Raw genomic sequence first — 25,836 nt, forward strand, 5'->3', positions numbered from 1 at the left:
ATTTAAAAAGTATTCTTTCCAAATTTCTTTTATCCTATTGTAAGAGCTTCTTACAGTAACCTAGTAAGAACAACTAATAAATATTGGTAGGAAAATTATCATTACAAAAACATATGTTTGCTTTTTCAAGTAAAGACAGTCTAATAAAAGCTTTAGCATTAAGCTTCAATTTTTCTAAGGTGTTCAAGTTTTCAGAAAATATTCGTTTCCAGATGTTTAAAGAAAATCCAATCAAATTTCATTTAGTAAAATTTACAAATAACTTCAAGGTATTAAAAGTTCAGGATAGCCAATATACATACAAGTTTATAGTACAGCTTAAGGTCACAAGGACAGAAAAGTCAAACTTGGAGGCAACAACATAAGCCTTCTTTCCTTACTTACTTGGATTCTGTAAATCACATCTCCCTTTTTGGCTTGTGGATTGTTGGCAGGACTTAAATTGCTACCTGATTGTGAATCAGCAGCAATATTCTGTCCTCCTTCTGTCCCTAGAAAACCCACAAGAGCATGTTTGCAGGCTGGGATGCTTTGGCTGGAGCTGCTGGAAGATGGAAGGCCATACTGCATACTGGCCAGACCAGTCTGGTTAGTTGGTTCCATTTGGTTCACCATGGAAAGGCGGGACTGGATGGATGATGGTAAGTTACGAAGGGAAATCTGACTGGTGGAAGAGCGCCGGCAAGGCACAAATCCCGTAGTGGACATTCGGAGGGATGAATGACGGCTGCTATAGCAGTAGGAGGATTGACTGGCAACTGAGGCACGAGCAGGAGAATGCCTAACCAGACTTGATTGTACAGAGTGGGAGCTGTGGCTGGTACCTAAGAGAGGGGAAAACATTCCAGTAAGAGTATCTAAAATACAATACTTTAAGTTTCTGGATCCTTGAGACCTTAGCCCTGCTAAAATAAAGTGGCATATATCTCATATGTAGAATCCTTGAAAACTAGTTTTAACAAAACAGCTAATAAGGAAACATAAGTTTGACTTGCTAAAATAATCTTTACCTTCAACTCTAACATCAGAAAAACTCCAAAGCAAATATTTACCTTAAATGATAGGACTTTATAATAACACCTAAGTCCTTTTTTCAGAATGCCACATATTTTAGATACATTCTAAATAAATGAAATTATATAATAAATATAAAATAGATTATAATGACTAATTAGTAAAGTAGTTAAATAGTTAAATCTCCCTGTGGAAAATTCTAATTATGCCATTTGTGGTCCATACTTATAACCTGTGGTGGTAAAATGCATTATAATTTATAATGGGAAGCAATATTAAAGTTATTTAAAATTTATTAACATCTCCGAAAAAAGTAATGAGTAGGAGGACATGGAAAATTTGATTAAAATACTGCTTACAAGTTTGCTTTGAATCTAGAAGCTAGATCTAAAATGCAATTGGTAGATAAGTTAGCAGCATCTTCCTTCACATCCCATCTAAGTAGAAATGAAAAGAATGATTGCTAAGGGAGTATACTGACTTCCAACCTTGGATGTAGGTCCACATTAAGATCATCAAGAATACAATGGAAAGGTTCAAAGAGGGAGCTTAACACATTTGGTCAGAAAAACTTTTGAGCCTTATACAGTACAGGCAAAAGCCCTAGTCTTCAGTAATCCTTTTCTACATCCTATTAGGTTCGTTCTCTTTTCTTTTTATGCAAGCAGGGAGAAAAGTTCTCCTTTGCTGTTCACAGTAAGTAGTAATATCCAAAGCCACAATTTCCTTTCAAATTATTATGTCCAGACATACAAAGCACACTTCAATTTTTTTTTGGGGGGGGGGATGGAAGACCATGCAAAAACAATTACTCAATGTCTCATAAACCTGGGGCCAAGAATGCATCAAGCCACAGATTAGAGTTCTTCAATTATATCTGGATTTAATAACTAAGACTCAAAACATGTAGCACAAGCACAGCATCTTTTAAATCATGTATATGACCAGATATGTCTCTAGGGCAACATAGTATGATGAAGTAACTCATTCATATTTTCTAATCTATATAGTCAATGCCTTGGTGCTTATATCTTTTCTTAAACGATAATTTATACATGGGATGCAATCTATATTCCTCTATCTCCACCATTTAATATTCCACTAATACTAAAGATGGAGTTCAAATGTCAAGTCCTTTAGGAAGCATTTCTGAGTTGCTATATTATAAAGAAAGTGGAGGTGCCTTTTCTTAGAGAATGCTACCTATATAGTCCTCCCTCAACATAGTGGGGTATGAGGGACAAGAGAAAAAGGAGACAAAGATTAGGGCTGCAAGAAACCTCATGAATATAAAAAACTCTAGACCCCACCTCAAACCTTTATTTATCATAACTCTGATTTTATACATTTAACACATATACAAAAAACAAATAAAAGAAATGTTATTACTTCACAGATTTCCTCCCATGAAAAGCACAAGATGATCACATGACTAAGTCCAGATGGTAGATACAAAGAGGAAGTACCCAAAGAAATCATAGTTCTTTTAAGCACACTTGACACATAACAAAATTTAACTTTTATGTTAAGTATATGTGTACATGGTAGTAAATAATAAAACTGACTAGTAATATATAGTACTTATGCATTTGTTTACCTCTTTAACTTCTTTCTTATTTATTTTCTGGTTTGATTTATCTAATTCTGAGAGTGCAAGGTTAAGATCTCCCACTATTATAGTTTTACTGTCTATTTCTTCTTGCAGCTCTCTTAGTTTCTCTTTTAAGAATTTAGATGCTACCCCACTTGGTGCATATATGTTTAATATAGATAGTGCTTCATTATCCATGCTACCCTTTAGCAAGATATAGTGTCCTTCCTTATCTCTTTTAATTAGGTCAATTTTTGCTTTAGCTTGATCTGAGATCAGGATGGCTACCCCTGCTTTTTTGACTTCACCTGAAGCATAGTAGATTTTGCTCCAACCTTTTACCTTTAACCTGCATGTATCTCCCCGCTTCAGGTGTGTTTCCTGTAAACAACATATTGTAGGATTCTGGCTTTTAATCCATTCTGCTAACCGCTTCCTCTTTATGGGGGAGTTTACCCCGTTCACATTTATGGTTAGAATGACCAATTCTGTATTACTTGCCATCTTGTTAACCCCGGTTTATGCTTTCCTCCCTTCTTTCCCCTTTCCCCCCCTTCCAAGTATTAAGCTTGTGAGCACCCCTTGTTTCTCACAGCCCTCCCTTTTTAGTGTCCCTCCCCCCGCCTTAGAGTTCCTCCCCCTATCTTACCCCTTTCCCTCCCAGTTCCCGTATTCCCTTCCGCTTAGCTTATTCCTTCCCTTTCCACTTTTCCCTTCTCACTTTTCAATGAGATGGGAGAAGTTTCACCATAGATTGAATATGTCTTAAGATTTTTCACTTAAAGCCAATTCTGAAGGCAGTAAGATACCCACTATATTCATCCCCCTCCATTCTTTCTCTCAGATATAATAGGTTTCCTATGCCTCTTCATGAGATGTACTACCCCCACTTTACCCTTTTTCTGGTACAATGTCCTTTCCACATCAATTTCTAGAACAAGGTATACATGTATTCTTTATGCATCTATATAGTCAAAATATAGTTCCCAAGATTAATCTTTACCTTTTTAGATTTCTCTTGAGTTCTATATTTGTAGATCAAACTTTTTGTTAAGTTCTGGTTTTTTCATCAGAAATAGATGAAATTCGCTTACTTCGTTGAATGTCCATCTTCTTCCCTGGAAAAAGATGCTCATTCTCGCTGGGTAAGTTATTTTTGGTTGCATACCAAGTTCCTTAGCCTTTCGGAATATCATATTCCAGGCCCTTCGATCTTTTAATGTGGATGCTGCCAGATCCTGGGTGATCCTTATTGTGGCTCCTTGATACTTGAATTGGGTTTTTCTAGCCGCTTGCAATATTTTTTCTTTCATCTGAGGGTTCTGGCATTTGGCCACTATATTCCTTGGTGTTTTGATTTTAGGATCCCTTTCAGTGGGTGATCGATGAATCCTTTCAATGTTTATTTTTTCCTCTGTTCCTATGACTTCTGGGCAGTTCTCTTTGATAATTTCCTGGAAGACAGTGTCCAGGCTCTTTTTTTCATCATGTTTTTCTGGGAGTCCAATGATTCTCAGATTGTCTCTCCTGGATCTGTTTTCCAGGTCTGTTGTCTTCCCCAGAAGGTATTTCACATTTTTCTCCATTGTTTGATTTTTTTGGATTTGCTTGACTGATTCTTCTTGTCTCCTCGAGTCATTCAATTCCACTTGTTCAATTCTGATTTTCAGTGAAGTATTCTCTTCACTCACTTTTTTAAAATCTTTTGAGTTCTTTTGTTCTGTGGAATTTTTTTCCATTTCGCCAATTTTGTTTTCCAGTTCACTAATCCTATTTTTCAAGGATTTTACTTCTTTATCCACTCTCTCTTTAACTGACTTCTCCAGGCTCTTTTGCCAAGCCTCCCTCTCCTTTTCCCAAGCTTCCTTCTCCTTTTGCCAAGCCTCACTCTGCTTTCCCCATTTTTCTTCTAGCTCCCTTGTGAGAGCCTTTTTAATCACTTCTATGAGGTTCATCTGTGCTGAGGAACAGACGATCTCCTCCTTTGGGGAATCACCTGGGGACTGCCTGTTTTTAGTCTCCTCAGGATTTAGAGTCTGCTCTCTATCTGTGTAGAAGCTGTCTAGGGTTAAAGTCCTCTTCAGCTTCTTGCTCATTCTGTCTATTAATCAGAGACAAACTACCAAAGAAAAACAGAAAAAACTGGAGTCTTTCTTTGGGGGGGGGCTGGGTGTGTTATCGAGCTTCCTCTACAGACTGCAGGTGGCAGCAGTGAGGCACTAGCAGGACTGTGCTGCGCCTGCGCTCTGAGATCCCAAAGCGTGCTGAGTCACTGAGGGGGGGAAAGGGGGGGGCGGCCAGGTCCTGAGAGACTCCAGCTGTTTGCGGTTGTGTTCTTCAGCCCCGGTGTTTTTAACTTCTCTGCTGGGCTGTTGACTTGCTGCAGGTTCCAAACCTGTAGCGAAGCTCTCCCGGCAGAGACGGCTGCGATCACTCCCCACCCCCTCTCCAGTCTGTTCCCGTGCTCTCACTGCCGCTGCCCTCAGCCTGCGCCCGATCTAAAACCGTCCCAGCCCTCCAGTAAAGACAGACCTTTCTTGGCGGATCTCAAGGATGGCTTCTCTTGGTAACTATTTGTGGGTTTTTTTCAGTCAAGCATTGATTCAGAGGCTTGTAATGAAATGGATAGTGAGAGAAAGCGCGGAGCTTATGCAGCTGTGAGCCTCCTCTCCGCCATCTTAACCGGAAGTCCCTAGTACTTATGCATTTGTGACGAAGGTTTTATAAATTTTCTTTACATATGCTCATTATCTGAGATTCTCCTAAGTACCTCAACATCTCAAAAAATTTCCATTTAATTATCCATGTATAATGAAATCACAGATTTGATTAAAATACACACACACACACACACACACACACACACATATATATATATATACTAATGTCAGGCTTGAGGCCCCAGTAGCTCTGGAAGAATCATGTCATACTTTGTCAACAAGGCCAGCTCAGAAGCCTCAGGGACCCTGGGAGAAGCTGCCATGCTTAAATTGCTTAGTTTAGATTTATGTATTTGAGGGTTCCAGAGAAATATCAAAGCAGTTTGTTGCTCTACCAAGTCACTGCACTGATAAATTTTAAGTGTCTACTGTAGGCAAAGCACTGTGGTGTTTTTTTCCTTCATGGACTTTCTGGCCTAGAAGGGGGGGGGGTTAAAATGTTGTATTAATTCCTGTCCATTACAGAGAAACACTTGGGGATAGTTTTGATATTACATGCAATATTCTATACTTATCCCCCTGAAAAGAAAGCAAGACAGCTTTTAATAATTCTTACAGTAAAGTATATTCTATTACATTCATATTCCTAATTTTGTTTAACTATTTTTTAAACAACAGGCATCTACTTTGTTTCAATTTCCTTGTGACTATGGAAAATAAAGCTATAAATATTTTGGAATACATGTAGGTCCTTTCTTTTTGTCATCTATCTTTTTACTAATGCATTAAGTTTTTGTATCATGTTTGTTTCTGAATTTATTCCTCCATGACACACAGAGCCTTCCTTTTTGAAAAGGCATGTTAGCAAAAACCACCATTATATAACTTCAATAAAGGATCCAGAATAAAGCTATTTAAAAAAAAAATCAGTCATTTCCATATGAAAATAACAAAAACAAGAAAGAATAGAACAGAAAATTTCATTCAAAAGCACTACATTTTGTGGATCTACTTTGACTATGTTTGAGTTTGTAACTGTCTTTCTCAAATCTGAGTTGGTTAGTGAATTCCCTGTTTATCAACACTGGTCTCTTTAATTATTCTCTTTTTATTCTTCAAACAGATTGATTCTTTTTGTGTCTTTATTATTCTTGTGAGCTTTCTACTCTTCTTTGGGCTAACTTCTGCTGTAGAATTTTCCCCCCTCAATAGTATTTTATTTTTCCAAATACAAATTAAGATAATTTCTAACATTCACTTTTCTAAGATTTTGTGTTCCAAATTTTTCTTTTCTTACTTAGCTCTTCCTCCTCAAGACAGCAAGCAATCTAATACAAGTTAAACAAGTACTATCCTTTTAAACTTATTTCCATATTTGTCATGTTGTACAAGAAAAATTCTGTTGTAGAATTTTATTCTATGGAATTCTACTGTGTCTCCTTCCTCAGAATCCTTTGTAATCTGTTCTTCCCAATTCTTTCCTATCCCTTACCACAACATTTATTTTTTATCTTCCCAAATTTTGATGTTTTCAAATTCATTTATCTCTCTTCCCTTCTTCCACTGAGCCTTATTGATCTCTCAGTACTTTCAATTAACAAGCATTTTGTTATCTTCTCTTTAAGAAGAGCTTCATCCCTAATAGTAGATAGTCCTTCTTCTACAATCATTCAGTCTTTTGACATTAAGTAAAGATTCTCCCCTATCTTTCCAAGTTCTTTTTCTTATTTGTTTTCAAACTAAAAACCTATTTTCTATTTTTATAAGTAACATACTATTTCCTCTGCCTTTAGCAATATAATTTATTCCAGTGCTTCAGTACTATGAGCTCTATCTCAACTCCTAACCCCAATTCTGAACTTCCCATTCATACTACCTTCATATCCACTTGGTCATATTTTGTATTCTTTGTTCAAAACCTTGGCTTTATCATTGACTTTTTTTCCCCCTCTCATCTTCCATAATTTCTCAAAGTTCTTTCATAGGGTCTATGGTATAGAACTAGAGAGGATTTTACATTATCTAGTCTAGTCTCCTCATTTTTTCAGATGAAAACAATGAGACCAAGAATATCTGACTCTACAAGCTTGGGTAAAACATCACTCCTTTTTGGGCTTCAGTTTCTCAGCTGTAAAATGAAGTGAGAGTTTGGACTATATTGACCATTAAAATGCATCAATGAATTATTAAAAATAAAACAAAAATTCATGAATTGCATGGATCTTATAAAAAAAGTCAATTGACAGATAGTGACAGAAGAATGAGATAGCACTGGAGAACAAAGGATATGTGTTTCTGGATCAAGAAGAATAAGAGGAAGAATAATTTCTTCTCATGGATAACTAGAGAGGGTTAGCACTGGAGAACAAAGGATATGTGTTTCTGAATCAAGAAGAATAAGAAGAAGAATAATTTCTTCTCATGGATAACTAGAGAGGGTTGCAAGAAATAGTGTCCTCAGGGCAAAATCAGGTTTCAATTAGAGTAAGGAGGAGGAAAATACATTGGCAAGGAAATTCGTTGAGAATGCAGCACATAACAAGATGGACTAGAAGAGAACTATTTTATAGAATACACTTGTTGAAGAACAGAATATATTTGTACATTTACTAAGAAGCAGTATAAACATGTCATCAGAACAAGAGTGTTAAAAACAAGTACAGCAGGGAGGAGACTGGTGTGATCTGATACATTTATTGATTGAACTAAAAAAAAGAATATTCAGTGTTAATTGGCTCCAGTTAGAAATGAAAACTAGTCATTTAATGGCCCCTCTTACAATACCTGTTCCTTCAGCCCCTTTTCTATTCCATTGTTCTTTCAGGATGTGGGCTATGACACATCAGATAATCTTGGCTTCAAGTTTTCCCACACCACTTACAGCTATCACTTCAACGCAAGTTGTACTTTTGCAGATTGTAGCATAAGGATGACCATGTTCTCAAAGGCTATACATGTTAAGTGTAAGCTCTGATAGGTCCTAACAAGCCATAAGGATTTAGGGTAAAGAAGCAGTGATCTGGAAACCATGCTGTTTAACATCTGAGCTATCTGAGCTGGCCACAAGTTAATGAATTCTTCAAATTTCAGTAAATTACAGATATTTTTATGATCTTTGTTGGTACAGAAAATACACATTCTGATGAAGTCAGATTCTCAAGGTATTTATTAGTGGCAGTGATCAGATCTAATCCTTTAGAAGAATGTTTCTGTCTATATTCCAAAAAGATTAATTAAAAAAAAAAGCCAGGGTGGGGAGGGGAATAGAAGGGAAGGAGATTGATACATACAAAAATATTTACAGCACCTCTTTTTATGGTAGCAAAAAATTAGAAACTGAGAGGATGCTGAATGAGTTAAGGTATGTGATTTTGATGAAACACTGTTGTGCTATAAGAAATGATGAGGAAGTTGGTGTGGGGAAAACCTGAGAAGACATATTATTTGAACTGACTGATGCAAAATGAACAGGAGAACATAGTACATAGTAAAAGCAATATTGTAATGATGATTAGCTGTGAAAGACTTATCTACTCTGATCAATATTATGATCAAAGATTGTGGTGTTTTTCTGTCTTTATTATTCTTGTGAGCTTTCTACTCTTCTTTGGGCTAACTTCTGCTGTAGAATTTTCCCCCCTCAATAGTATTTTATTTTTCCAAATACAAATTAAGATAATTTCTAACATTCACTTTTCTAAGATTTTGTGTTCCAAATTTTTCTTTTCTTACTTAGCTCTTCCTCCTCAAGACAGCAAGCAATCTAATACAAGTTAAACAAGTACTATCCTTTTAAACTTATTTCCATATTTGTCATGTTGTACAAGAAAAATTCTGTTGTAGAATTTTATTCTATGGAATTCTACTGTGTCTCCTTCCTCAGAATCCTTTGTAATCTGTTCTTCCCAATTCTTTCCTATCCCTTACCACAACATTTATTTTTTATCTTCCCAAATTTTGATGTTTTCAAATTCATTTATCTCTCTTCCCTTCTTCCACTGAGCCTTATTGATCTCTCAGTACTTTCAATTAACAAGCATTTTGTTATCTTCTCTTTAAGAAGAGCTTCATCCCTAATAGTAGATAGTCCTTCTTCTACAATCATTCAGTCTTTTGACATTAAGTAAAGATTCTCCCCTATCTTTCCAAGTTCTTTTTCTTATTTGTTTTCAAACTAAAAACCTATTTTCTATTTTTATAAGTAACATACTATTTCCTCTGCCTTTAGCAATATAATTTATTCCAGTGCTTCAGTACTATGAGCTCTATCTCAACTCCTAACCCCAATTCTGAACTTCCCATTCATACTACCTTCATATCCACTTGGTCATATTTTGTATTCTTTGTTCAAAACCTTGGCTTTATCATTGACTTTTTTTCCCCCTCTCATCTTCCATAATTTCTCAAAGTTCTTTCATAGGGTCTATGGTATAGAACTAGAGAGGATTTTACATTATCTAGTCTAGTCTCCTCATTTTTTCAGATGAAAACAATGAGACCAAGAATATCTGACTCTACAAGCTTGGGTAAAACATCACTCCTTTTTGGGCTTCAGTTTCTCAGCTGTAAAATGAAGTGAGAGTTTGGACTATATTGACCATTAAAATGCATCAATGAATTATTAAAAATAAAACAAAAATTCATGAATTGCATGGATCTTATAAAAAAAGTCAATTGACAGATAGTGACAGAAGAATGAGATAGCACTGGAGAACAAAGGATATGTGTTTCTGGATCAAGAAGAATAAGAGGAAGAATAATTTCTTCTCATGGATAACTAGAGAGGGTTAGCACTGGAGAACAAAGGATATGTGTTTCTGAATCAAGAAGAATAAGAAGAAGAATAATTTCTTCTCATGGATAACTAGAGAGGGTTGCAAGAAATAGTGTCCTCAGGGCAAAATCAGGTTTCAATTAGAGTAAGGAGGAGGAAAATACATTGGCAAGGAAATTCGTTGAGAATGCAGCACATAACAAGATGGACTAGAAGAGAACTATTTTATAGAATACACTTGTTGAAGAACAGAATATATTTGTACATTTACTAAGAAGCAGTATAAACATGTCATCAGAACAAGAGTGTTAAAAACAAGTACAGCAGGGAGGAGACTGGTGTGATCTGATACATTTATTGATTGAACTAAAAAAAAGAATATTCAGTGTTAATTGGCTCCAGTTAGAAATGAAAACTAGTCATTTAATGGCCCCTCTTACAATACCTGTTCCTTCAGCCCCTTTTCTATTCCATTGTTCTTTCAGGATGTGGGCTATGACACATCAGATAATCTTGGCTTCAAGTTTTCCCACACCACTTACAGCTATCACTTCAACGCAAGTTGTACTTTTGCAGATTGTAGCATAAGGATGACCATGTTCTCAAAGGCTATACATGTTAAGTGTAAGCTCTGATAGGTCCTAACAAGCCATAAGGATTTAGGGTAAAGAAGCAGTGATCTGGAAACCATGCTGTTTAACATCTGAGCTATCTGAGCTGGCCACAAGTTAATGAATTCTTCAAATTTCAGTAAATTACAGATATTTTTATGATCTTTGTTGGTACAGAAAATACACATTCTGATGAAGTCAGATTCTCAAGGTATTTATTAGTGGCAGTGATCAGATCTAATCCTTTAGAAGAATGTTTCTGTCTATATTCCAAAAAGATTAATTAAAAAAAAAAAGCCAGGGTGGGGAGGGGAAAAGAAGGGAAGGAGATTGATACATACAAAAATATTTACAGCACCTCTTTTTATGGTAGCAAAAAATTAGAAACTGAGAGGATGCTGAATGAGTTAAGGTATGTGATTTTGATGAAACACTGTTGTGCTATAAGAAATGATGAGGAAGTTGGTGTGGGGAAAACCTGAGAAGACATATTATTTGAACTGACTGATGCAAAATGAACAGGAGAACATAGTACATAGTAAAAGCAATATTGTAATGATGATTAGCTGTGAAAGACTTATCTACTCTGATCAATATTATGATCAAAGATTGTGGTGTTTTTCTTCTTTAAAATATAATGGTTCTCTCTGGGAGCAGGTTTCTTGGGGAGGTTTTCTGGAGGCAGCCTTAGTTCAGTTAAAAGTAAATAATCACCCAAATGAAGCCAGGTGTTAAAAGTTCAGATCTTTTATTGCTTCCTCCAAAATAGGCAGGTTAGTTTTTCTTAGAGGCCTATCTTTCTGCTTGGTTCCAAGAGCACTTGCAGTTGTCCTTTGCCTCTGTTTTCTTCAGCCTCCAGCCAGCACAAAGGTGGAAAATGGAATGAATCTCTCTTGCCTCCGAGAGAGGGCTTCTGGCTCTCAATCTCCCAGGGTGCTCCTTCCGAGTCTTGTCTCCTTGCCTGGGGCTGGGCAGCTTTTTGGAGAGCTTTCAGACCAGCCCTGGTCTCAGTGGGGGAAGTGCAGGAGCCCAGCCACCACAGTGGTGTGAGATGAAGTGAATCTGGTTAAGCATCCTAGAGAGGGCTTCTCCTAAACTCACTTGACCCTCCCCTCTCAATCTTTTCAGCTGAACTAATTCTGACTGGCTCATTGAAGCTCTATTTATGCTCCTTCTCCGAGAGTGGGATTGTGGGATCTGAGAGTGGGATTATGGGTTTCCTCCCAGAGTGCTCTCTGGCCCTAAGAGTTTCTTGCTTATATGAGCTCTCTAAAGGTGTGAACACAAGCATTGTTTCTATTTAGTACCTTGTTTCAAGTTCTGGCCCAAACATCTCCTCGTAGGATCAGATCAATCATACTGAATCATGCTAAATTAAATAATTATTGTCTCTATCAACTCTAATGACTTAACACTTTGTAAGGATTCCAACAAAAGATAATTCTGAAGGACTCTTGATGGAAAATGCCAACCATCTCCAGAGAGAGAACTGATGGATTTTGATATAATTCCCTTACTTTATTTTTCTTTTCTTTTTTGTTAGCTGGCCAGTACAGAAATGTTTTTGCATGATTTCACATGTGCTAAGATATCTTTCAGGTATTGAGACTTGTGATGTTATCAGCAATGGAAGACCCCGAGAAGCATGTTACAGAGTGGCTGGAGAGCAGTTAGGAGGACACAAGTTCAAGTCTCACCTCTGACACATAGGAGCATTTCTCATTGCTCTATGCAACTCTCAGCAAACAATAGTCTTCTGTGTTAGTAAAGAAAATTCCTCACTAGGCACTCTTTAAATTAATGACCTCACAAGTGTAGTTAAAGAAAATGGGGATCTTTATTCTACTAAACTCTAGATTAAGATATAACATAAAAACTCTATCTCACGATGGGGCAGGAATCACAAAGAAAAGAATTTTCTGAGGAACAGGAAATGATCAGAAGGGATAAAAATCATTTGAAAGGGTTCATCAATGGTGCTACTCCTAGAAAGTGCCAGAGCAAATATGGATAAAGGAATCAAATTGACTGAGAGCTTTATGGGATAGTGGAAAGAAAAGCAGCTTCTCAGACCAAACTGTCACTAGCTGTGCAATCTTGGGAGACCCAACTTCTTTGTGTCTAAATTTCCTCTTCTATAAAATGAGAGTGGTACAGAAAATTCTCCCTAAGGGCCTTTCTAGTCTGAAAATGCTTTGGCTTGAGGATTTCTGGATGAGTTATTAAAGAGAGTGAGCAATTAAGCTATGTAAGTCAGCTTTTAGAATCTGTCACAATCATAGTTGTCACCATAGCAAAAAAGTTAACACCATGACACACAAAAAAAACTCATTATTACCAAGTGTTGGAAGGTGAGATGTGACAGGAGGGTAGAGCCCAGTTCCAGGCCCTTGTCCTGAATTTCCATTGCCTCCTTGCAGCACATTGCTATGAGGTTCATTGGCACTTGTTGCATTATTATTAGGGCAGGAAGTTCCACCTCCTGCATCTGAATCTTCAATGTTCCCACCACTATTACAGCCAGCTCCACAACCTTTCCTTAACCTGTGAACAAAACAGAGCCCAGAGCATTACACTGAGACACTTCAAGGTATGGATTCTAACCAAGTTAATTTTAACAGTGCTTACTACATAGAACTATTCAAAATGACACTGAACACAAAAAAAAAATCTTGTTATATTTTTAGAAGAATGAACTAGGAACCACCATCCCTTTTCCATCCAACCCAATCTGCTTTACTTCACATATCCTAAATTTAATCCTTCTTACATTAATAAGGGTAGTGCAATAATACTCTGGGGTACCATAAAAAGTATATTTGAAATGATATTTCTGCCAATGTCTGCTTGATGGCTACAACATGTACATACCTTAAGACATCATTAATTTGTACTGCTATTCTGCACTTCTAAAAAAAAAAATCTGCAAATCTTTTCCCATCTCTAGCATTTTACATTGTTTCTTTTCTTCCTCCCAGGGAAAACAAAGAGCTCAGCCTATTTAGACAGCTTCCAATATAATATTCTAAAAAAGAAAGTACCTATGTCCATCACTAACTCATTTTCTATTCTCCTTTTTGTTCTGATTAAAGTTGGCATTAAAGTAGTAAGAACTGTCCCTTAATGCCATATGATACAGCAAATGTGATAGATAACAAGCGATATATCAGAGTCCCGACACAGTCTAGAAATGATTAGAAAGAGAGAGGGAAGAAATAAGAGAAAAACCTCAGAGATATTGGCATTTAATTAGCAAATGCAGTTCTCTCATAATTTTAAAATATAGCATTACAATTAATTTTAAATTGATATCAAGTCTGTGAGTGGGAGATTATACAACTTGCCAGAGATACAATGATTTGTGACAGAGTTAGGGGAAAAATTCAAGATATCTTTTGACTCTTAGTCAAACAGTTCTTTAAATCACAAGACCAAATACTTCTTTTAAAAATAATCAAGGAAATATTTTATGTTGCCTATTTCTTTGACTTTCTTCTCTTTTAAAAAAAATTTTCCTTTCTTCTTTTATAACCAATTACAAAATTTAAAAAATAGAAAAAAAAAACCCAAAATATTGCCATGTAACCTAACAGAACATGGGAGGCTTCAAAAGATGTAACAATAAATTTCAATTTCAGGAAAGCAAATATAATAATAGAAGAGATTATATATATTTATAACTATCCATCTTTTATCCACTTCCTTGAAGCTTATTCTTGTTTTCTGCTGTGTATTCTTTACTTATTCTTTTTCTCTCCTTTCATCTTTCCTCTTGACCTCTCCCAAGCAGGCTACAGTTAAACACATATATGTGTGTATGTGTATTTTCACACCCAGACACCCCCCATAAAAACACACCTACATGCATACAGATTTTATATATATGCATTTGCACATATGTAGACATGCACCTGGAACAATATTAACATAGTTGACATATAATTAGATTTCTCTCATGACTGAATCCTTAAATTTGACTTTATCTGAGATTACTGATTACTGTCCTACTTTTTTTTTCCTAATCAATTCTTTTCCTGATTCTTGTTATAGCATTTGTATATATCGTTTATTTCCTGACCCTGCTAATTCTTCTACTTTAATTTTATACCTTAACTTACCTTGCAATGACTTAATCTTCTCCCACCCATGGATCCCTTCTTTATCTTCTTCTCCCACCTTTATCCCATTCTCATTAATATACAGACCCTATCCCACCAATCCCACTTCTTATTTCTTTATAAATTTTGGAAAATGTCATACCCTTTATGATATATATATGTATTATTCCTAATTTTACTCTTTCCTGATATGAGTAGTTTTTCAGAACTATCAACTCTCCTCTGCCCTCTAATGCCTCTGTCAGTTCTTCTTCTGCATCTCATTCTTACAGCATTATAATGACTATTTTTACCTTTTCCTAGACAGTCTGACTTTTTAGACTCAGCTCTGCCTCAATCTTTCTTTTGAGTTACTCAATTATTGATGTCAATCTTAAACATATGACATACATTTTCATGTAAAAACACAAGCAATTTACTTTTATTGAGTCCCTTGATATTAATTTTTGATGTTGGCTCTTGTATGTAACAAGTTCAGATTTGGTTGAGACAAAGTCCTGAAAATCTGCAAGTTCACTGAATTCCAGTTTTTCTGTTCAATATTATGATTAATGACATTTGTGACCATAGGCCAGTTATTTGGATTGTTGATATGTATATTATTCTAGGGGCTTTGATCTTACTTTCTTTTCAAAGACTCAGAAATTCCCTTGTCTCTAAAACTGCTCTATGATCTAAGGCTACAATCATCTTAAACTTCCTGGGTTGTGTGAGGGAAGAGAAGGAGTAGAGAAAAGGATATGTATATATGCTGAGTACACAGAGAACTGAAAATAGGGAAAAGACTCCTTTGCCCTGTGCAGTGATTCAGTGTCAGAAAAGACAACATGCATTTGTAGCACATACATAATCATGAGCCTTAAATAAACATAGTACTTTCACTACTGCTGGGATTAAATTAAAAAAATCATTCAATTAATGATCTATTTTTTTTTGTGTGTGGCTAACTGGCCCACACAATTGAGTAACATAACATGTCATAATTTAGAATGAGAAAAACAATGAAATAGGAGACCCATGTTTCTGTAATGAAATAATTATGATGTCTTGTAACAAATGTCATTGTATCTAGCTTTCAGTTGCTGAAACCATAGTAATACAATCAATCATGAGGATACTAATTCTATCAAATTCTAGAGAACTAAGATTTAACATCATGAAATGTGCCACCCACAGCCACCTCCTCCCTGGTTCTCCATAGCTCACCTGTGCCAGGTTGATATTACAAAGTTTCTGATATTTCCCAGACTGATAGGACCACCAAGAATGTCCTTTAACTGTTCATGGCTGTCAGAGTATGATGTTGTCAGGGGTGAAACATATATGGGGTAACCAATAGGCTGATCACATGATGAATTAATCATATTTCTTAGAGCTTGCTTTGCATTTTGGATGCTACCTCTTTCTGGATTACGGTTGCGTAAGAAAACTAGTTCCTGTTGTTGTCCTGCCCAAAGGCCACGAACACATTCTTTATTTACCTGTAAACATGGGAAAATTGTCTAAGAACCAAACATAGTTTTTCTCATAACTTAAGATATTATAAGAAGAAACTATGAATATTAGTACACAAAGATAAACGAAGATAAATTAACCAATTTCCTTCACCATTATCATGTTGTTGCTATTGTTAAATATTTAATGAGACTATACAAAACTTGTTCCAATTACTTCTGACATATATTAAAATCAAGAATAATGGTTTTTTCTTTTCTTCTATATTTAGTACTTTAAACAAGCAAACCACAGAATGAAGCTGGGCTATCAGACATTTTTGAAAGAAACAGCTGCAAATAACTGATAGCACATCAAACTACTCAAGTATGAATATGGGAGTTAAGTCTTCTGAAGAGTCTGGGAGCCATAAAAAAGAAAAGTGAAGTCATTATGGTTCAAAAACTCAAGAGGATTGAAGAACTAATTGCAAGTGAAACTTAATTACTATGAAGAAAAAGTTACGTTTTTGCTACTCAGGGATTACTGTTACTGTAGTAAAAGTTCATAAGACAGATAATGCTCAGACTTAATGGGCAAGGGGGTAAGAGGGCACCAAAATCTAACAAATCAATAATTAAGCTCACTGAAATTAATAATGTCAAGGCTTTAAAAGAACATAAAAATTTAGAAATGAGGCTAAATCAGTCAATATTAATGTTCAAAAATACTGCCATATTTTGGAGCAATACTATTCTATCCATAGAAAAGGGACAGAGTTTCGTTTTTTAAAAGATATTCTGAGGTGATTTATAAAGAGCTCACATGATCCTGGTGAAACCTCCAGCCTCCAAGTTTATGAAACTTTCTCAGTGATATAAATCAGTCTCTAAGGAACTTACTTTGATAACTCTGAAGCTCAGGTAGCGCTTATTGAGCATGATGATCTTATATTCATTGGTTCCATCATCCATTACATGGCGTAGAGCAAGTAGGGATGGAGAGTTAGAAAGGACTGCACTTCTCCAAGCAGGGTCCCCTTCATGAGCTATTACCAGATTTTGTTCATGAGACATGATGGCTTCATAAAGAACAGTAGGGTCATCATATTCATCTGGAGAAGTAAAATGATCCTAAGCAAGGAAAACAACATTTATTCACTTTTTAAAGAAGAAAAAAAAGTGTTTAATGTAAAATTAAAAGTCTATGTCTCTGGAATATAAGTCCTTTAGAGTTGGCATAAAAGTAATATCCAACTTCCATAATATACTTACTCAGAAGATAACCAATCTGAGGATTACTCTGGAGCACTGGCTTTAATGGTAATGTGCCTTTGATGTCTATCTAAGATGACTTCTTTTCCTTACATAACTGTGCTATGAGTAATTTTATTACATATTATATGACACATTAATTATGACAATTTTAATATATTTTGAATTTGATGTTTTATCAAAGAGCATATGATTTTGCATATTAAACAAACAAATGCTATACAAATGATTTCTACTATATCCTACATGCTTGTCATCTAAAAACAAAATTTTACTAAGTTTCTGATGATTTTTTTTTAATCAAATCCGGTTAGAATTTTCCCTTACAGATGTATAATTGATACATCAAATTCAAAAGCACAGGATGAGGGATCCAAGTTTGGCAGTCTTCACTGAGAAGCTGTCTTAGGTAGTCCATAAAGATTCTAGGATTTGTGAGGCTCAAGACCAAAGAGGATAAAGAGAACAATAACAAGAGACTGTTCAAAAGTTTGTTCCTAAACTCAGCTCTTCAGGAATAAAACTTCCAGGCTTCCTACATCCAGTTATGGGGCAATGGAAGCAGGTTCTGTTATGGCAGGAATATGAGGGCCTCTTTCCTTTCCTTTACTAACACATTGGACTACATGTTGAAATGGAAGGAGACAAATTGGCAGTCCTTTTTCACAGCAACTCATGGACCATTCTTGACAATATTATAACTAAAGACAAATTACAAATTCCATATAACTGTATAGAAATCCAAGAGGAAAAAGCTGAAATCAGTAGTTGAGATGATAATGGAATTTTGGAATTTAGTAAGGAACCTCAGAGACTAGCCATTTTATCCTGTCTCATACGATCACCTTTACAAAATTTCTGACAAGAGGGTCATCTAATCTTTTAAAGTACTTTGTTAAGTGCTGGGATTTTTAAAAAATGAAATAAACAGTCCCTATTCTCAGAAGATCACAATCTTTTAGAGAAGACAACACACACAAAAGGAAACTGAAAATTCAAGAGGGAAGGGGACAAAGATATCAGGTTTGGGGACAAGATGGTAAAGTCAAGACGAGAACAGCTGGATAGGAAAAGAAGAAAATCTATGACCTCATCATCTCCTAAAATGGAAGTTCTGGAAAGAAACAGCAGTGCTCAGCTTACATACAAACAAGGGTGCTGCAATGGAATTCTTCCTTTCTCAGAATAAGGTATCTGGTTTAAGTGTGCTACAGCTCAACAGAATATTATTGCTCTATAAGAAACGAGCAGGCTGATGTCAGAAAGGCCTGGAGACTCACATGAACTGATGCTGAGTGAAATGAGCAGGACCAGGAGATCATTGTACACAGCAACAACAAGATTATGTCATGATCAACTCTGATGGACATAGCTCTTCTCAACGATGAGGTGAGTCAAGGCAATGCCAAGAGATTTGGAATGGAAAATGCCAATCACATCCAGAGCGACAACTATGGACTCTTGAATGTGTATTGAAGCATAATATTTCATCTTTTTGTTTGTTTGCTTTTTTTCTTTCTTATGTTCCCCCCTCCCCTAGTTTAGTCTGATTTTTCTTGCATAACATGACAAATATAGAAACATTTAGGAGCAGCTAGGTGGTACAGTGTATAGAGCACCAGTCCTGGAATCAGGAGGATCTGAGTTCAAATCTGGTCTCAGACACTTAACACTTCCTGGCTGTGGGACCTTCGGCAAGTCACTTAACCCCAACTGCCTCAGCAAAAAAAAAAAAAAAAAAAAAAAAGATAGCACATATTTAATATATATCAAATTGCTTGTTTGGAAAGGGGGAGATTAAAGAGGGAGAGAGAAAAGTTTGGAACACTAAGTTTTACAAAAACAAATATTTAGAAAAAATACTATTGAGGGAAAAAAATTGCCATACCTCCTCATCACACATCTGCTATTTCACATCCAGCAAGAAGGTATACCTTTAATATGGCAAAGAGAAGGAGAATCCCTTTTACTCCACCTATTGCCCCACTGCTGGGTATGAAGAGCCATGAAGAAAATGAAGAAGCTGATGGAAAGAGAACTTCACGAAAAAAAAAATCAAAAAACAATTCATCATCTATGTTCTCTTATTACCCTCTTCTCCAATACTGCATCTTTGCCTAAAAACCTCTACTGAAAGGGACTCATCTGCAGAATAAGGCTGTTATACTTTTAGATAGTTCTAATTATTAAGGAAATCCTTCCTTACACAGAATCTCAATTTGCCCCTATAATTAAACATATTTCTCTAAGTTCCACTTGCTATAGTCAAGTAGAACAAATATTCTCCTTCTTCCAAATGAGAGCTTTTCAAATACTTGAAAGGCAGTTATCATATCCCCTACAAATCTCATTTCTAGACTAACATCCTTGATACATTCAACTGATGATTATACAGCATGAATTTCAGTGTATGTGCAACTGCGACAATAAGAGCTGACCACAGAATCAGCATGGGATCTGACCAGGGTGGCAGTACCACTTTTTCCACTGGCCTGGACAACTGTAGAATAAAATTGCTTGTTCAACAGACATATCAAATAACTAACACGTAATGAGTCTGCAGTTCAATAAAATCCCCAAATCTTTTTCAAAATGCGTCAATTTATCAAATATATTCAGACACTGTCATCCACCATTTTAGCTCTCCTTAGGTTTGCAAATTTGATAAGCATGCCAATTTTGTCTTTCTCCAAATTAATGATGACAATGTTGAAAAGAAAAGGGTAACATACAAATCCCTGAGGCATTCCACGACAAATTGCTTTCCAAACTGACACTGAACCATTAGTGACTGCTCTGTAGGTTTATTTGAACCTAATTATACTATATACTAGTTTATAGCTCTGCATTTTCTTTATATGAACAGCATGTCAAATTGTAATGGGCCAGAACTCTGAAACCAGGATTCTTACAAGGTGTTAACTAAAAGGAATTGATGAGACAATGGTTATCTATTTAGCATGGTGATGAACAGTTCTCTAGTTCAGTGTGACTGATTTAATCTTACAACAAATAATGGTTCCCTAGTGATATAATGATTGGTTTATACTCAGTATACTGCATATAAACTGGGACAAACTCAGCTAGAGACAGACTTGGAAGGGCTCGGAGATAGACTCGGAGAAGACAAAAGACTGGAGGCAGGAGCCCAAGCTCTTTTGTGGTGGCTGGAGGCTGGAGCACAAGCCCTCAGACTGAGACAGACTTCAAGACACAGACCATCATGGTAGTCCTCCTGCCTCTCCCACAGAAACCAAGACAGATTCTGGAGGATGTCAAGAAAGCTAGTCCGGGCTCCAGGCAAGGAAACTAGACTGGCAAGGAGACAATAAAGAATTTGGACTTTATCCCTGGCTATTCTCATGGTTATTATTCTGCTGAAATGAAGATAGTCCATACTGGTGAATTTACAGCTCCCCTATACTATTTTCATATTCATTTTACCAGTATGGGAAATTCTCAGGATTAGTGTCCCTCCCCCAATGCAGATTCCAAGAGAACTATTTGAAGACAGAAAGATAAAATTACTTGTCTAAGACATCATATCCAAGACATCACTCTCTAGTGATTATAGAATCCTGTCTCTAACAATCCAATATATCTATCAAAAATAATCAATGAAGTTAGAAAGGTGTGTCCAGCTATTCTAGATGAGCAATGGAGTATTACTGCTGCTTTTGTTTATAGATATTCCCCTATTCTTTTAAATAATGCATCCTGAAATTTTGTCAGAAATTGAAATTTACTGACCTATAGTTTGCTGCTTCCGACCTTTCCCTTTTTTGGAAAATTGGCTCAATTTATTTCCCTGTTCTGAACTAATGTTGTAACATTCTAGTTCTCTTGTATACTATAATCTTGGAAAGATCAGGAATCATATTTGCCACTTTTGCTAGCACAGTAAAAAAGAAGGCTGGATTCATAGGAGACCTGTGTTCAAGTCCTTTGACTTATTTCCACAAAAATTCTTCTTTCAGGGTTCAGAAAAGGAACTTCTTTCATTGTTTCCATTGTCTTTTGAAGGCTAAAATTATCATTAAGGGAAGCCATGAAATCATTAGCTATTTGACTTTTGGCAAAGAAAGAGCTCTAACTGATGTTTATTTATTTATTATTATTATTTTGCTGAGGCTTTTGGAGTTAAGTGACTTGCCCAGGGTCACACAGCTAGGAAGTGTTAAGTGTCTGAGATCACATTTGAACTCAGGTCCTCCTGACTTCAGGGCTGATGCTCCATTCACTGCGCCACCTAGCGGCCCCTAACTGATGTTTAGATAAGAGAAATCTCCCATCATTACAGTTATCTTGCATTCATGGTCTGTTTCTCAAATGCCTTTTATTTCTTCTTTCTGAAAAGTGGAGTGATGTAGTAGAAGTATTGCTCAACTCAGGAGAAATATGGTTCAAACTCTGCCTCTTATACAAAGTTAAGTGGCTATGAGTAACAAAATAATCTTTTTGACATTCTTTCTGACTCCATAAAATTGTAAATAACAATAATTAAAAGACTTAACACCTACAGAGACAGAACAATGTAGTAGAGATTTAGGCTACAGGTCAGGAAGCCCTAGGTACCAGTCTTGCTTTTGCCCCAGGCTGACAGTGTGATCTGGCATTGTCACCTCCCTTTCCAGTGATTGCCAGGGAGATCCAAAACTGACTTGCAGAAAGGATGCCGATCTTGGGCAGCTAGGTGGCCCAATGGATAGAGCACCTCCTGAATCAGGAGAATTTGAGTTCAAATTTGACCTTAGACAATTAATACTTTCTGGGCAAGTCACTTAACCCCAACTGCCTCAGCAAGGAAAAAAAAGAAAAAGGTGCAAAACTGTACAGACAGAACTACTCACCAGAAAACTCCCAATGTTTATGAAATGACTGGTCAGGTTAAAAAAAATATTCGCTACTGAACAGGACTGTAGAGAACATATTTAATTTAATAAATATTTGTTAAATTCTTATTTGTAAAAAAAATTTCTCTAAGTAGAAAGGAAACAAAACGGCAAAATAGTCTCTACCCTCAGGGAGTTTACATTCTACAAAGGAAAACACATGTACTCAGATATTTAGTAGAAGCATTTATATGAGACAGAAAGCAGGTAATTGGGATCGGGAAAGGGGATCAAATAAAATAGATAATGAACCTTAAATATTAGTGGTTGTTTTTATGCTGTCTAAAAGTATATAGTGTGATACAATTACAATACTGCTTCTGCTTCTTCACATAAATGTATTTTCTTGATATATAAAAATTTTGTATGTTCTACCCCTATCTTGAAGTCACAGCACTAAGACAGTAAAAAGAATATTAGAAACAAATCAGAGAACCTGGATTCAAATACTGAGTGCCAAAAGTAAAAATGGACCTAATTAAAGGAGATAATCAGGGAAACTATATTTTGCTGAAAGCTAATACCAAACAATTTTACATCAAGTTTCTCTGATAAAAACCTTATTTCTGATAGATAAGATGTGAAAATAAAGGCACCAGAAGTAACAAATATGAAATAGATTGGGAGAGCACAATTGGAAAAGAATATTACAACATTTTATTGGTTCAATTTGCAGTATAAAGAATGATGTAATCATCAGAGACATCCATCACAAGTTACAAAGGCTTACCATTTGTTAAGTGAAATAGTTCACGGGTTTATTAAGTAAAATAGCTCATGGGCTCAACAAAATAGGGCTAGGCAAGGCAAAGTCATACTAATTGAGCAACTTGATTTGGGAGGGATGGAACTTTTTATAGCCCAGGAAGATGGAGGAGTAACAAGGATGTATACTGGGATGTTAAGAGAGTCTTAAAAGAAGGTCTGGAAGGCTTAACAATGGAATCCCTCTTCACATCATTCTATGAAAACAGGACAGTCTGGAAGAAATGACCTGATAATAGTAACAGGATAGGCTCCTTAGGAAATACTTAGATAAGATGGTCTAGCCTACAAAGTGGGTGATTTCTCATCAAATATATGTTCTATAAGAATATTGTGAAATTCATTTCACATTTCAAATGCTTTTGTAAAAATAGACTAGATCTAAGGCATTCCTCTGATCTGAAAGCCTAATAACCTTATAAAAAAAAAGAAAATGAAGTTAGGTGGCCTTGATTTTTGTCTTCATGACTACCCAATGAGTCTTAATGGGGCTTCAATGTGATTAACAGTCCAGTCGCTAATTTAATGCTTTTATGATTGCTGATAATTGCTTGTGGCAGGCTAGCTTGGTAGCATTTGTGTAACTCAAAGAGGAAAAAGGCCTGCTGCTTTGGTACTGGCTAAAGGTTCTGCCTCAGCTGTAGCTAAGTTGTTATTAGCCTTTGACTCCTTCCCCCAGAATGACAGGTTCCAGGACCTTCCAATTCTAACTGCTCCCATTAGAGCTTATCCATAATTATAAGTATGACCCTGCCTTTAAAAAGTATTCTTGGGACAGCTAGGTGGCTCAGTGGAGAGATCACCAGCCCTCAAGTCAGGAGGATCTGAGTTCAAATGTGATCTCAGATACTTAACACTTCCTGGCTGTGGGACCCTGGACAAGTCACTTACCCCCAATTGCTTCAGCAAAAAAAAAAAAAAAAAAAAAGTAAGTATTCTTGACTAGGGCAAAGGAGGGAAATGATCCTTGAAAAGGGCCACTGCAGAGGCATTTATACCCTGTGGGACTGCAGTCCAAGTGAAAAGTGACTCTAAAGTTTAGGGCTCCACAAAGTTCTACAAAGACTCCATTTTATTTTCAGTCATTTCTGAACGTAATACTCATTTCATTCATACTGTAAAACTTGGGACACACAGCCAAAGATGATTAGGATTTCAAGAAGCAGAGACTGAAAGAGGGCACTTAAGGCTGACAGAAGCATATAAGTAAAGGTACAAGGATCAAATTGTATAAGCACAAGAGAGGCAGATATTGAATACACCAATTTGTTTGATGCACAAGGGATTAGAGAGACAAGGATGGATAAACAGGTCGGTATTTTTAGTCAGAATCTTTAATGTCATGGTAAGGACTTTGGTCTTAATCTATAAAGCATTAAAAAACAATGAAAGTTTTACTAAAGGTAGAGAGTAAACTGCTCAAAGTAGCACTTCAGGAAGTGTGCACAGAATGAAGACAAGGAATTCATTTGGGAGGTTACTGATAAAAACTCCAGAGATGATACTAAGACATACTATGGATTTTTTCCTTCCCTTACTAACGGAGGTTAGCAATATGTTGCAAATTATTTCATAGGAATAATATAATCTGAAAATGAGTTTTGCATTTGGAGAATTTTGCTTTGTAAAAAAAAAGTCTGCATCATATAATAACTATCTATAAAACAAACACTTGCTTGAAATTTTTACCTGCCAAATGTTTTAAACTAAACCACTAGTATTGTAATCATTTAAATCCCATTTTTGTTTCCTGGCTTCAGGAATTAATTGGAGAAATTTACCTAATCCCTAATGGATTTTTCCTTTCTCTAACTGGTATCCTTTTTTTTTTTTTTTTTTAACTTTTTATTGATAGAACGCATGCCAGGGTAATTTTTTACAGCATTATCCCTTGCATTCACTTCTGTTCCGATTTTTCCCCTCCCTCCCTCCATCCCTTCCCCCAGATGGCAAGCAGTCCTTACATGTTGAATGGGTTACAGTATATCCTACATACAATATATGTGTGCAGAACCGAACAGTTTTCTTGTTGCACAGGGAGAATTGAATTCAGAAGGTATAAATAACCCAGGAAGAAAAACAAAAATGCAAGCAGTTTATATTCATTTCCCAGTGTTCTTTCTCTGGGTGTAGCTGCTTCTGTCCATCTTTGATCAATTAAAGCTCTCTTTATCGAAGAGATCCACTTCCATCAGAATACATCCTCAAACAGTATCGTTGTTGAGGTATATAATGATCTCCTGGTTCTGCTCATTTCACTTAGCATCAGTTCATGTTAAGTCTCGCCAGTCCTCTCTGTATTCATCCTGCTGGTCATTCCTTACAGAACAATAATATTCCATAACATTCATATACCACAATTTACTCAACCATTCTCCAATTGATGGACATCCTTTCATTTTCCAGCTTCTAGCCACTACAAACAGGGCTGCCACAAACATTTTGGCACATACAGGTCCCTTTCCTTTCGTTAGTATCTCTTTGGGGTATAAGCCCAGTAGAAACACTGCTGGATCAAAGGGTATGCACACTCTAACTGGTATCCTTAAAAACAATGCATCATACTTCACAGAATTTTTTTTTAATGATAGCTTCATTTTAATAATGCTTTTAACAGAAACTAAAAAATTTAACAACTTAATTACAACATTTAAACTATAGTCAAATCACTTAATGAGCAATTTAACCTTTATTTCAAAAAAT

General features: G+C 36.1%; 1 protein-coding gene across 1 annotated transcript in view; it reads right to left on the bottom strand.

The window, feature by feature from the left end:
• The window catches only part of PCNX1 (pecanex 1), a 221,085-nt gene that overhangs the window by 9,688 nt on the left and 185,561 nt on the right, over positions 1-25,836 (bottom strand). The window contains exons 31-34 of the mRNA XM_051977680.1: positions 17,105-17,335; positions 15,975-16,249; positions 12,989-13,194; positions 385-824 (exon numbers count right to left, since the gene is read on the bottom strand). Coding sequence (XP_051833640.1) covers positions 385-824; positions 12,989-13,194; positions 15,975-16,249; positions 17,105-17,335 — 1,152 coding nt within the window. The remainder of the gene's footprint in view (positions 1-384; positions 825-12,988; positions 13,195-15,974; positions 16,250-17,104; positions 17,336-25,836) is intronic.

Source organism: Antechinus flavipes, chromosome 2 (genome assembly GCF_016432865.1).
Source record: "Antechinus flavipes isolate AdamAnt ecotype Samford, QLD, Australia chromosome 2, AdamAnt_v2, whole genome shotgun sequence".
Lineage (NCBI taxonomy): Eukaryota > Metazoa > Chordata > Mammalia > Dasyuromorphia > Dasyuridae > Antechinus > Antechinus flavipes.